The sequence below is a fragment of the Brachyistius frenatus genome, unplaced genomic scaffold (assembly GCF_029030835.1).
Source record: "Brachyistius frenatus isolate BFR_SWC_R1_liver_20210118 unplaced genomic scaffold, ASM2903083v1 Contig_88, whole genome shotgun sequence".
NCBI lineage: Eukaryota > Metazoa > Chordata > Actinopteri > Embiotocidae > Brachyistius > Brachyistius frenatus.
In genome coordinates this window covers 1,021,876-1,034,837 of record NW_027210687.1, presented here as the reverse complement: position 1 = coordinate 1,034,837, position 12,962 = coordinate 1,021,876, and the positions used below count along the sequence as shown (strand labels likewise).

Below are 12,962 nucleotides of genomic sequence, written 5' to 3'. Positions count from 1 at the left end.
TACCACTTAAAACTTACCTATAAAGTCACACAAGAAATAAAATCAGCCCCTCAAAAACCTCTATTTGTGTCACTGGACCTACAAAACCCATGAATTTTGTTTGTACATAAGACCTGTTTCAGGTCTCTTGTAAATGGATGTATTTGGGAAGTGCAAAAAACCTGGTTATTGCTGTTATTATGTTGTTACAGTAATCTAACTGCAATTCCAGTACAGCACTTGTTAGCTGAAATTTTAATTCTTAAAGCCAATGGAAAACAAAAAAAACATGCTCTATTATCAAGTTGTTGAGAAACCAGAAAAGCATGAGAAAGCGGAGACAAATAAGCCAGAGATGTGAAGACAAATCCCTGGTGGCTGTATGACCCAAAACACCACCGACCTGTTAACTGACTGCTGTCCACTTGTGGATGAGCCAGCGTGCCTGGAAGACAGGCTCAGCAGCCGAGTAAACATTCACTACACCCTCTTCAATTTTAAATGATTAAAAAACAGTCATTCCTGTAACCATTGGCTGAAATGGATGAACAAATATAACTTTGGCAATTTTATATGGAAGCTATCAATTTCAGAACTTCAGTTGACAGGAAGATATGAAAGGTAAAAGCAATGTAACAATAGTATTTTTCTCTAATTGTCCCATGCACTTTATTTATCATTTTAGGAGAACCACATTTTGTTTTATTGTACTTCCCCACAGGTAGCACATAAAGCTCTTTCGTATTTCTGCTGATGGGCCACACATTTTGTTTATTACCTATGTTGTTGTAACTGTCTGCTGAGCTTGATTCAGGACTTCTGAATTGCCACCCACGTCAACGATTTTGTCAGCAATTGAAAGAAATTGGGTGTTGGTGTGTTTGTAGCTCAGCTTGTACAACTGGTCGCCCATTAATCGCAGGGTTGGTGATTCCCACAACACAGGTTATTTCAGGGCACTTAATACAGTAAAATCCTAAGATCAGAACTTTACAACATTATACAGAGGAACCCAACAATTCAACAATTCCCACGTCAGCAGCTAGGCAGGAAAAAAACCCTCCCCATTAAGGGAGAAGAACCTTCAGCAGTGGAAAAGAAAAACATCCTTTTAACAGGAAGGTTGGGGTGAGGGGAGAGCAGAGACAGAAAAGAACAGCATAGAGATCCAAGACACGAACTGTTGACATATTTCAAAACTGTGAGTTGAGGCTGTTGTGCAACATACATGTTTGACCCGTCATTAAGCCAGCAACACTGTGAATTGTTGGCCCATTCAAATGCCCAATAACCCTCCTATTGTCCTGCGCTGTGTGTGAATGGTTGGAAAGTTAATCGTACATTATATTGCGCGGTAGCCTCATCAGTCTCTGGTGAAACTAATTGAGAGCAAATGTGTTAACACAACGATTAACTTTCCAACCATTCACACACAGCGCAGGAAAATAGAAGGGCATTTGAAAGGGGTAGCAATTCACCGTGTTGCTGGCTTAAACATATGCAATATTCATGGGGCAGTACTCCTTGTCCTTTTGTTGGTCACAGTTGGCTCCATGTCCAACCTCTCTCAGCATATCTGTCTGAACGGCCATTTACCCTTTTTGTCCGGTTCCTTTTTTCCCTGACCCTCCCTGTCTTTCCAGATCTTTTACTTTCTCCCCTCCTCATGCCATTCCTTTCCCTACCTCAGCCGTCAACCTGGCCCATATCTGTCCGCTTGTTGTCTTGTACCATCTTGTGTGTCTTGGCCTTTCGCTAGTCCTGAGTTGCCCTCCTGCCAGTTAATGTACCCTGTCTTCCATCCCTCCCTCCCTCTCTCCTTCTGTATGTTGTCAAAATGTTCTACATCAGACTCTCCTTGGTAGTATCACCCCATACATCTGTATCTCTGTCCTCAGGAACTCCCTACCCTTTTGTCTTGCTATTCTTTTCTATCTCTCGACATTTGGCTTGACCTTTTCCTTGTATGTTTCATTATCTTCCTCATACTGCATTTTTTTCTACTTTGCTCAACACCTGATGTTGTAATGTACGTATTTTAAGTTCATCTTTTTTTTCTTAGCACTTTTAAAAAATCATATTGCAGCACTAGAACACTATTTCAATTTGATAGCTTCTCTATTAAATAGTAAATACATAATGGATTTACACTTGTTACTAATGTTGCAGAAAATGCTTCTCTGTACTATTGGGTCTCCAAAATGGCGACTAAACAGGTACAACCCTGATTTTGTACCAGCGCAAAGCTGGGCTAAGCGCAGACTGAGGTGTATTTGCAGTTTGATACGACACAAGCGTCTTTTTTCGACGTGTATGTCCAGAGTATTGGAAGACGCGTTCATGCAGTGCAAAGCCGGCACAGGGCTATTTTAATGGGGAAGAGATAGGACCTATCCAAAATCCAATAGACAGGTTTATTGGATGTCCAAGTTATTTAAACCCACCAAACAAATGATTAAAACAATATTTTTTTAAACGCAACCTTCAGATTCAGTTAATCATAAAAAAATGTGGTCTGTTCAGTTGGATTTAAATCAGGCAGTTGTCGCAAATCATGATAAACTCGCTGATCTTAGAAGTATAATATATAAGGCAACTTGGGTTAGCTACAAATCGATTGCAATTAAATTACACCTAAAGGAGAAACTATTTAACAGCCTTTTCACCAAATAATCTGGTTTATTAATCTAGCCACCCATGCAAGGTCACGGAGTATGATACTGCATTATTTATGCACAAAAAAATTCGGGCACTTTTCGTACGGCAGCTTTGGCATTTGATTAATGATTTCAAAATAATTTGGCACAGTCAGACCTCCTGATGCAGTTTATTTATTACCTCAACATCAGTGATGTTTTGAGCACATTGCTCTTCATTATTGTTGGTAATAAATGAATTGCATCATGAGCTGTAAGTGTGTGTCATTTACTCATACTCACTGATTTCACTGTATTGAATGAGTGTACTTTGTCCACTTTGACATTCAATTCACGATGATATGCCAAATAAAGTTTTGAGTTAAATTATACACATTATCATGATAATGACAATGCATCACTTGATATGCCAACCTGGATGTTCCCCAAACCCTCTACGTACTAACTGCAACTGTGCCATTGTTTAGATGTATATATATGTATACATGTTTTAAACGTGTAAATATCCTTTTATGTTGTATATGTCTATTTATGTCTGTTTTTGTGTTTGTAATTGAGAGAGCAAGTTACAACCGGAGTCAAATTCCTTGTGTGTAAAAATACCTGGCCAATAAAGCTGACTCTGATTTATATTATTAGTAACCTCTTCCCAAGCCAATTTAACATCATCAGCCCGGGGAGGCCAACTTGTAGCAGCATAAATATGGTATTTTTTAGCCTGAGCCTCCCATACACATATGTCAGTTTCTTTCTGCGTAAAGTTTGGCTGGCGGTGCCAGTCTGCTCCTTCTTCAGCCATTACAAAACTGACAATATGCTGCGCCACAGCAGTTTCAAAGTGAATGAGAGGGGCTGCTTTGATTGGCCCTGATTGCAGTTGGCTGTGACACACCTTCTAATTATCTATTCTTTCTACTTCACCATTTTGCTACTCTGCGCCACAGATGTGCTTGCAACACGAAATTACTAAAACAGGTCGGCACACCGATATGTGCTCCCAGCAACCAGAACTTAGACCTGCGTTTGTGCTGTACCTAGGCTCCACTTTGTTACCTCTAACTATTAAGTTCGCAAAACAAGTTACATTTATGACTAAAAAAAGGAGTTTGTCTGAACCTTTGAGGAACACATAAAGGTTTACATATTTCTCCATCATGTAACTTCACGGTGAATAGAGCTTTAAAAGTAGGACAGTAGGGGCAGCAATAGTTCAGATGGTAGAGCAGGTTGCCCACTAGTCATAAGTTTGGCGGTTAAATTCTTGGGTCTTTGGGTGTCCAAAGTGTCCTTGAGCAAAACAATGAACTGATGGCAGGAAAGCACCTGTATTGGCAGATAAACTGGTATTGGTGTATAAATAGGTGTTAAATTGTAAACTACATTGAGACTGACTGTAAAGATGTGCTATATAAGAGGAGCCCAAAATGGTGGAAAGAAAACCATTGCAGCAAAAACACGTATTAAGCTGCATACGTCTGCATCACCTTATGATAGATATCTAAACTCTTTGGATTTTGTTATGCCAACAAATAACATTCCCATCACTTTTGAGTAGGCTACAACTTACACAGCGAACTTACCAATGAGAAACCAACTGATATTAATTACCTTGTTGTCTGAGAGCCCAGTGACTTGGTCAACAAACTCCTCCTGAATCATGAAGGCGGCCAGGTTGGCAGTGTAGGAGGCCAAGAAGATGACAGCAAAGAAGGCCCACACCGACACTATGAACTTACTAGTCGTTCCTTTGGGGTTTTGAACTGGCACAGAGTTGTTGAAGACCAGACCCCACAGCAGCCACACGGCCTTGCCCATGGTGAAGGAAGGACCATGGGGGTCTGAGAGAGACAACAGAGGAGGGAGATATAGAGAGAGGAAATTAAATAAGATACTGATGAAAAAGATGCAATAATATTAGCAGACGTTAGTTTTTTTCACCGTAACTAATCAGAAATATTTCAGAACCCACTTGCTGAAAAAGTAAACATTCATAAAGTAAAGCAGATGGCCTGTGCTGCATGTGTGCGGCTCATGTCTGTTCTCACCTTTTCCCTGTGCCAGGTTCCTGTTAAAGCCAAGAGGACTGATGTACTCAAACATGAAGACAGCCATTGCAGTCACCAGTAGGAGCATCACAAACATCATCACCCACACTGATGCGCTGAATGGCTCTGAGAAAGAGAGAGAAAATGAAGAGGACCGAAGTTAAGTATTAACACACGGTTCATTTTTTTATATCTAACACATCACTTTTGCTGATACTTCTTCACTCTCTTTCGATGATATATGGGATTAAATCAATCCCATATATGTATGCACACACGCACAAATGAAAGAAGTCCATGCATAGTAAACTGTCTAATTTAGGTTCAGAGCCCCTATGCACACACACACTTGCATAAACACAAGGCACACCTCCTGTTTGACTGTGTAAGGAGGGGTACAGTATAGGAAGCCCTGATGTCAGCAGTCCTGTCATCCCTCTGAGCTCACAACACTACTGCAGAGATTAAACTCTGCTCTAATGTATGGGAGAGCACTGCTGGCACAGGGCCTCGCACTGTGTGTATGTGCAAGTGAGAGGTGTGTGTGTGTGTGTGTGTGTGTGTGTGTGTGTGTGTGTGTGTGTGTGTGTGTGTGTGTGTGTGTGTGTGTGTGTGTGTGTGTGTGTGTGTGTGTGTGTGTGTGTGTGTGTGTGTGTGTGTGTGTGTGTGTGTGAGCTGGCAAGGAGCTATTACGGGGTTTTCCTGCTAAGCCCTTATAATTGCCACTTTCGCAGCACTAACTGCATGCTGCATACATGTCAGAGTGTGCACCTGCATGTGTGTCTTTGTGGCTACGAATGCTGGCGTGTGCTTGTGTTTCTTTTATCAGTTTTGTGGTATAACTTGCAGGGGGTTTGCGAGTATGCCTGTGCGTGTAATATATACTGTGTGCAGGAACTTGGCTGTTGATGCTGTCACTCGGCATCAAATGAACGTGACTGAGCAGCCAACACAGGGATCTCCATGGTCTCTCAGGTTAAAATCCTGCGGTTAAGTCCCTCTCAGGTAAGTGAGAGTCATTGTGGCAGAAAGCAGGAGCTGAGCTAAATCCCTCAGATGAAAGAGCAAGTATTGACAGCTGTGTAACACAACTGAATTATGTTGTCAGCTCTGTATCTCAGGGAACACACACACACCCAAAACCAATACTGTTCTCCACTCACAAAAACTGAAACAGCAAACAGGACAGAATATCTTCCTATTGTCTCCTGAGCGCGACAACACAGCAACAGTTACTTGGTGACAGTTACCGAGGAAGGCTGACGGGGAGACAGTTCCATTGCTACGGGAGACCATGACGCTGATCCCAGTTTCCACGAACGGGACGGAGAAATCGATGACCTCAGAACGCTCCTCATTGATCGTCAGAGATCCGACGGCCATGACGGCTTTCTTATAGACCACCTTTTTGGGAGGAGGGAAGAGACGAGAAGGAAGAAAATGGAGCATGGACAGAGAAAAAAAAGAAGAAAAGTTAAGTTATATTAATTGATTTTTGTGGCAGTCATTGTTGTTTTTTTTTTTACATGTGAAAGGCATTCAAACAATCAATATAATCAAAATCAAACATTTTCAAATCCCAGTTCGCTTCTTAATTACTTGATACACCATGCATGCTTACAGGAAGTAAACTGGAACTGAACCCTACAGGTTAGAACTACAAGAGAATCAATGATAATAAGATATTAGTATATATAGTCTCAAATTATTATCTTTCACGATGAAACTGTAAAACACTAAAAACCGAAATATCTGCAAATATCTGCACAAGAATATCCATTTTGCTGACTGCAAAAAGTTTTTCATCTCAGACTGAATCTTAATTCATATTATCATCAATAGACAAGCGGGGAGTCCGTGCCTAATAGGATGAATGCCAGATGAACTTCAACTCAGTGAATGAAGTCTGCCATAAAATAATACAGACAGCTATAAAGTTTACAGTCTTCAAACGAACTCTGGGACTGGTAAGCTGGTAATTAAAGATATGCAAAGGAGTTCTCTGCAGGAGTAGCTAAGATTTTGAGAGCATTTACATTTGGTGCCAAAAGCCTCGCAGCTGATAAAAAACTTTTTTTTTTTTCAGCCTCTGAACATTTTGCAAAGTCAACACCTAAGCTTCTTTTGGAACACATGGAATGTTCTGTGGCAAAAACTTCTCTAATTTCTTCTTAGCTCGACTTATATTAATTATTTCAAGATCGATCAATACAACTCATGCGTCCTGTTCTATATACTAACAGGCTGCAGTATGTATCCTCTTATTTTTCTGTCTTTATAGTTGGCATAAACGTATTGAAGAGTCAATGTATTTTTAAATGAAAAAAAATAACAAAATAAACTAATTTTAAATTGCTGACTTGTGATTTGTTTTGTAATTACAGTTATTTTAGATGAAAAGCTCTGCATTCATTTAGAAGTAGCGTTTTAACTGACGACCATCACCTACAGAATGCATCATGGTCGGCCTGTGACATTTGGGTGCCATATCGACCTGCTATCTGACTCGTGGGGGAGGTGGGGGTTGTCTTTATTAACTAATTGCTGGTTCAGAGTCAGCTGACTCATCACACACACTCACACATGCACCAACAGCGTCCTCTCACCTCTCCCACCATCCCATTCCAGACATTGTTGATCTTCTTGCCATGCTTGCCATTGGTTACCAGGTACAGGTCATAGGTGAACTTGACATACTTGGCGATCTTTTTCAGAATGTCGATGCAGAAACCTTTGCAGCACTTCTTGATATATGTCCCGCCAGCCTCTGTTGAGTTGCTGCAAACACACAAAAACACACATATCATTAGATGACAAATTTGAACAGCAATGGCTACGATCTTTGTCTTTGGTTTCGTGCAGACTTCAGGGTTGCCACTCTAGGAGGGACCAAAAAGCTGAAATTCCAAAACCTACAATGATTACAAAAACAGGCTGCCGTTGTACTGAGCAGACAAAAAAAATGCAACATCTCTGTAAAATTGGGCAGTAACATGCCCCTCTGTTGGTGCCAATATTGAATAAATTAAATACATGTCTAAATACCAGTTGCAAAAGCAAAGAATGGAAACTAAAATTTAAACATGCAAACAAAATTGCCTGATATTTCATGACTTGGCCCAAACAATTATCAAATTTCCTGACTCTCCCTGTCTAGAAAAGAGTTTTTAAAAATCTCCTAATATTCCCTGATATTCCCTAACCTGTGGGAACCCTGAGAGGTGCCCAAATTCTTTCCAATGAAGGGCCAAAAACTGATCTGGATGGAGGACCACAGGACAAAAAAACATTTTTATGTTGCGTACAATTACATTAAAGTGCAGTATATTTTACACAAAACCAAGATTCTAAATTTAAAATAACATTTCGGTGAAATTTTGGTAAATTTTCTCGTGTCATTGTGGTACAGCTTTGATCTCTCCTCTTGACTGGAAGTCAATGACGTGGAACACACTAACAGCAGATGAGCATCAACAGGAGACAGAGACAATACCATCATTCTTTGTAGATAAGACGTAGACCAATGTCATTTGATCGGGAAGCTTAACAGCACCATGCTGTACATCGCAGTAAACTATATATTATGTACTTTTTAGCTGCACTAAATGTACAGTTCTAGTCATTCTGGTTAGGATTTATAGCACTTACGAATAAGGAGAATAAGCACAAGCTTGTTAAATGCCGTGGTGGACAAAAACAAAGAAGGTTTGGGACATACTTGGCCCGCGGGCCCCAAATTGGGCTGCTCTGATGTAGTGTGTGACAGAAAATGAAGGAAAGAGTAAAGAACACCTAATAGGCTCAGTACCAGCTGTTTGCATGATAAAGGACTGAACACGTAAATCCACTTTTATATCCCCCTTTCCAAACCTCGTATGAGTTAAAAACGAAGACAACACTGTTTGCTTCTCTTTCCATCCAACTTTTTCACCTTAAAGTTCAGGTCGTTTTATTCAAGAGTGACTGAAGACCTGAAAAATAGTCTCCTTCTCTCCTTTTGTCTTTCTGGAGAAGGAGCTTTTGACGTCACTGCATCTGCAAGCCTTGTACCATCTGTGTGTATGAATTTTATAGCAGGAGAGTGTTCACACACACACACACACACACACACACACACACACACACACACACACACACACACACACACACACACACACACACACACACACACACACACACACACACACACACACACACACACACACAAAAGCACACGTCAACTTTCAGCCACCTGGGACTCTCATTTAACTTTTAGATGTGTGCTAATTAGAAGACGATAACCTCGTCCTTTAGTTTAACAACAACCTGGACACAAACTTGACAGAAAGTGGAAAAAAATAAAATGAAAGCGCACGCATCCGGCTGTGACTCTGCAGTTACCTTCAGAGATGAAACTCTGTCACTTCAGAGTCACTCTGTGGTGCCGGAAAAAAACCCAGTTTTTACCCCAAGTGCAAACTCCTGTGTCCTCCCGAGTCGCCATCGATCTGTCAACCAAATGTCTCCCCAAGTGGAATTATTCTTTTCTGTCTCTGAACTGGAAAGGAATTCACCTTTTTTGGTCTGATAGTTTTGGACAAGAATAAAAAGATCTATTTGAAAAAGCCAGGCGCGGATATGTCAGTAGTTGTGAATGACTTTTCATGAAACTTGGAGCGATAAGCCCGGGTGATTTTCTACAGATACAACAAGAGATTATCGACAGCAGTGGCTGAACTAATTCTAAAAATAAAGAAGGTAAATTGCATCTAAAAGCATCTGGAAACACACCATGTGACAACAACGTCAGACTAATTCATTCGCAGAGAAGCAATGTGGGAGTGGTCTCCTTTTTCTCACCTTAAATACGAGCTTTTGGAACAATATTTATAGTTTTGTACAATACAATTCTACATTTCTGTTTATCTAGCTCATGTATTTTAATGTAGCACAACAGAACACAGAGAAAACAGGGATGGACAAGAGGGCAGTAAGTGTGAGCTTTAACTGGAACAACATGCATTAGTCCAAATCACAACTTCTCTCCACAGAATAAAGGAAACATCAGTAGTTTAGTTGCATTAAACAAGTTCACACCACTGTACTGTCTGTCTGTCTGTCTGTCTGTCTGTCTGTCTGTCTGCTTATATAAAACATAATACACTGTATATATATTTTTGTGATGTTGAAAAGATAATAAAAATGTTCCTGTAATGTACCTACAAAATAAAAATGCTGGTCAGAGGGCGGACGGCAATAACAGAAACAAGGACGACTAAGTCAAGTTTGTGTCAGGTTCAGCTGGCGTGGGGCAGGGGGTGGGGGGTGGGGGGCAGTCAGAGCAATCATATAGGCCAGAACTTTAGCTGCATTCATGAACACAGCGTACCCCTTTAGACAGGCCGTCGTACAGTTCAGGCAGCGAGAGCATGTGATATTACGGCGGGCTGTTTGTGAAGTTGCCAGGCCAACTTGATATAGAAACACTACAGGGCCCGAGGGGTCTCCAGAGAGGGCAGTGTGGGTCTGTGTGCGTTTGTGTGCGCTTCGTGTGAGTGTGGCTTGTTCTCGGGCCCGAGCCTGGATGAGTGAGTTTCTGGTTCTGCATGCATGGATACTCCTCCAACCCCGATCCAACCCTTCCACCACTTCTCCCTCTCTGCCTCTTTCACTCCCTCCATCTATCCCTCCTTCTCCAAATGGACGCCACGGATGCTTGAGTGGGAATCGCGCTGTGGGAGGGAGGAAACGCAGCCGAACGCATTGGCCTGTGAGTGAGTGGACATGTGGCAACGGAGAATGTATATGAGCTTGTGAATGTGTGTTTGTGCTCCTCCTTGGAGATGCTTTATCCTCCGCCCTACTTCACACTGAGTCTGGATGAAAATCGTTGTCAGCCCTGAGATGCTGTTACTGCTTAATCAGCTCCGTGTGTGTGTGTGTGTGTGTGTGTGTGTGTGTGTGTGTGTGTGTGTGTGTGTGTGTGTGTGTGTGTGTGTGTGTGTGTGTGTGTGTGTGTGTGTGTGTGTGGTAGTTATATACATGTATGCAGACAAAGAGTGACAGTAAGACATGCCAATCTTACTCTGAGTGTGTCCATGAATGTGTGTTACATTGGAAAGAAATATGATTAAATTATCTACAAAACCAATTACATGCTTTGATTCAGCAGCACTCAAGCCCCTCAGACACACACACACACACACACACACACACACACACACACACACACACACACACACACACACACACACACACACACACACACACACTGCATGTGTGTGTGTGTACTTCAGGAATATAATATAGCAAAAGGCTGGAGGTATATGGGCGTTAGAGAGAAAATTGGTAAGGAAAGAAGTAAATTGCTGAGTTCAGCAGTGTCTCCATTTTCACGGGGGAGGAGAGAAGCTGTTGGACAGATCACACGCTGCACCTCTTTCCATGCTCATGAGGGAAAGGACACAGAAAATAGATGATGACATTTTTATCACCTACTGATTATCACAGATAGAAAAGGAAAGTTGATTTTATGGAACGTTTACTCCCCTTTTTCATATGAGGGCTGATCGGAAGGTTTAGTGACTGCTCCTGTGGCATGCAAATGCTGTGCAGCATCATGATGTGCATAAAGCAGAAAGAAGCTATAACCTTCATGGATAAGTATTCCAAGTTTTTGTCACTTGATCAACATCAGGCCCTGAGTTACACGTTTGCACGATTACAAGCAGAAACATCAGATATTTTGCAGTGACAGTAACAGCACTGTTGTAGCTATCTAACTAGCTACTGCAGGAAATAGATAGACATCCGACTTACTCTTTGATATGCTTCCTACAGGGCACCGAGTTCCTCATGCAGGTACCGGTGAGTCTCTCCACGTCCTCCACGATGACAAAAGGCTTCTCCTCCAAAGTGACGATGGACAGGTGGTTGTCGTCGAGCTCGGCGTCACCGAAGGAGTTGAAACGCGGCCACACTGGGTATTTCAGTGTCAGGCTGCGGTTGTCCAGTTTCCCCATCTGGCGGGACGGAGGGGAGAATACAAAGGGTGAGATGATGGATAAGGTGCTGGGTACACTTAAATAGTACGGGAGATAGATTCCTTGAAGTGTTTTACTATTAGTGAGCAGCTTGGGAGTCATGGATGCCTTAATAGGCTGGCTGTTCTTAAGTTTAGACCCATGACTTCACATTTACCAGTGAGCTCATCTGTTGAAGGTGTAAAAATGATATTTCCCATTCAGTGATCATAACATGGCAAGACAAATTTCCAATTCCAATTTCCTAATTGCTGTATTCTGCTTCCTAATAACACAAGGCACATACGACTTGGATGGGATTAGAAATGAAGAAGTTTTTTGTGTGTGTGCGTGTGTTTGAAATATTATTCGATCTGTACTATTATTTAGCAGAAACACACAACCATCTTATACTGTATGTTGCTCATAATAAATGCTGGTATGACTGTAGGTACAGAATAAGAGATTAAAAGCATGGCGTACAGGGATGCGTGACTAAATGCACACAGAGATATTGCTATGAATGCAACCATACAGTATGAGAAAGAGAGGGGGATTGTGACAGTATGATAGCGCTACGATGTTGTTAATAATTCAGAAAGTTTTTCCGAGCTGTGATGTCACAGAGTCCCCTATGGATGCTCTTTAAGCCCCCCCCCCCCCACATCTGTCTTTAAATGTATGTATGTGAGCATGTGTGTGTGTGTGTGTGTGTGTGTGAGTGTGTGCGCGCGCATAAAGTGTTAATGCATGTTTGTGTCAGACAGGAGAGGCAGAGAGAAGGGGGGAGAAACAGCAACAGGCACCGGGGCTTTTGCTTGACTTTTAATTATTAATAATACAGGAGGCAGAAAATGGCAAAAGCTTGCTGCCGCTCTTTCCCTCCATTTCAGAAGTCTTTCTTTCCTTTCTTCTTCATCCTCTTCTTCTTCTTGTCCGCTACCTTCACATAGAGCTGCACTGTGGAGGGGAGGGGCTGATATTGCAGCACACATAAACACACAATCAACTGCACATATATTCATGGACATAAATGTGAAAATTCAACAATGGGTTTATCAATCAGCAACAAATGGAACATTTTTAAGTTCAATTTATTTTACTTGTTTTATACATACGAGTAAAATCTTTTTTTTTTCTTTTTTTTTTTTTTTCTAAAGCAAACAGCAATGCTAATCTGTCACCTCTTTGACCCGGGCGTCACGAGACGGTGGTTGTTACCCACACCAACGCACACCCTCACACACATGTTGTTGCCGAGCTTGCATGGTTGGCTAAGT

The 12,962-nt window shown here is 41.6% G+C and overlaps 1 protein-coding gene across 2 annotated transcripts in view; it reads right to left on the bottom strand.

Annotated features, from left to right (window-relative positions):
- The window catches only part of grin2aa (glutamate receptor, ionotropic, N-methyl D-aspartate 2A, a), a 163,800-nt gene that overhangs the window by 22,994 nt on the left and 127,844 nt on the right, over nt 1–12,962 (bottom strand). For both annotated transcript variants that reach the window (XM_069710002.1, XM_069710000.1), the window contains 5 exons: nt 11,480–11,682; nt 7,288–7,459; nt 5,932–6,085; nt 4,682–4,807; nt 4,245–4,474 (listed from right to left, as the gene is read on the bottom strand). In XM_069710002.1, the coding sequence (XP_069566103.1) occupies nt 4,245–4,474; nt 4,682–4,807; nt 5,932–6,085; nt 7,288–7,459; nt 11,480–11,682 (885 nt within the window). The remainder of the gene's footprint in view (nt 1–4,244; nt 4,475–4,681; nt 4,808–5,931; nt 6,086–7,287; nt 7,460–11,479; nt 11,683–12,962) is intronic.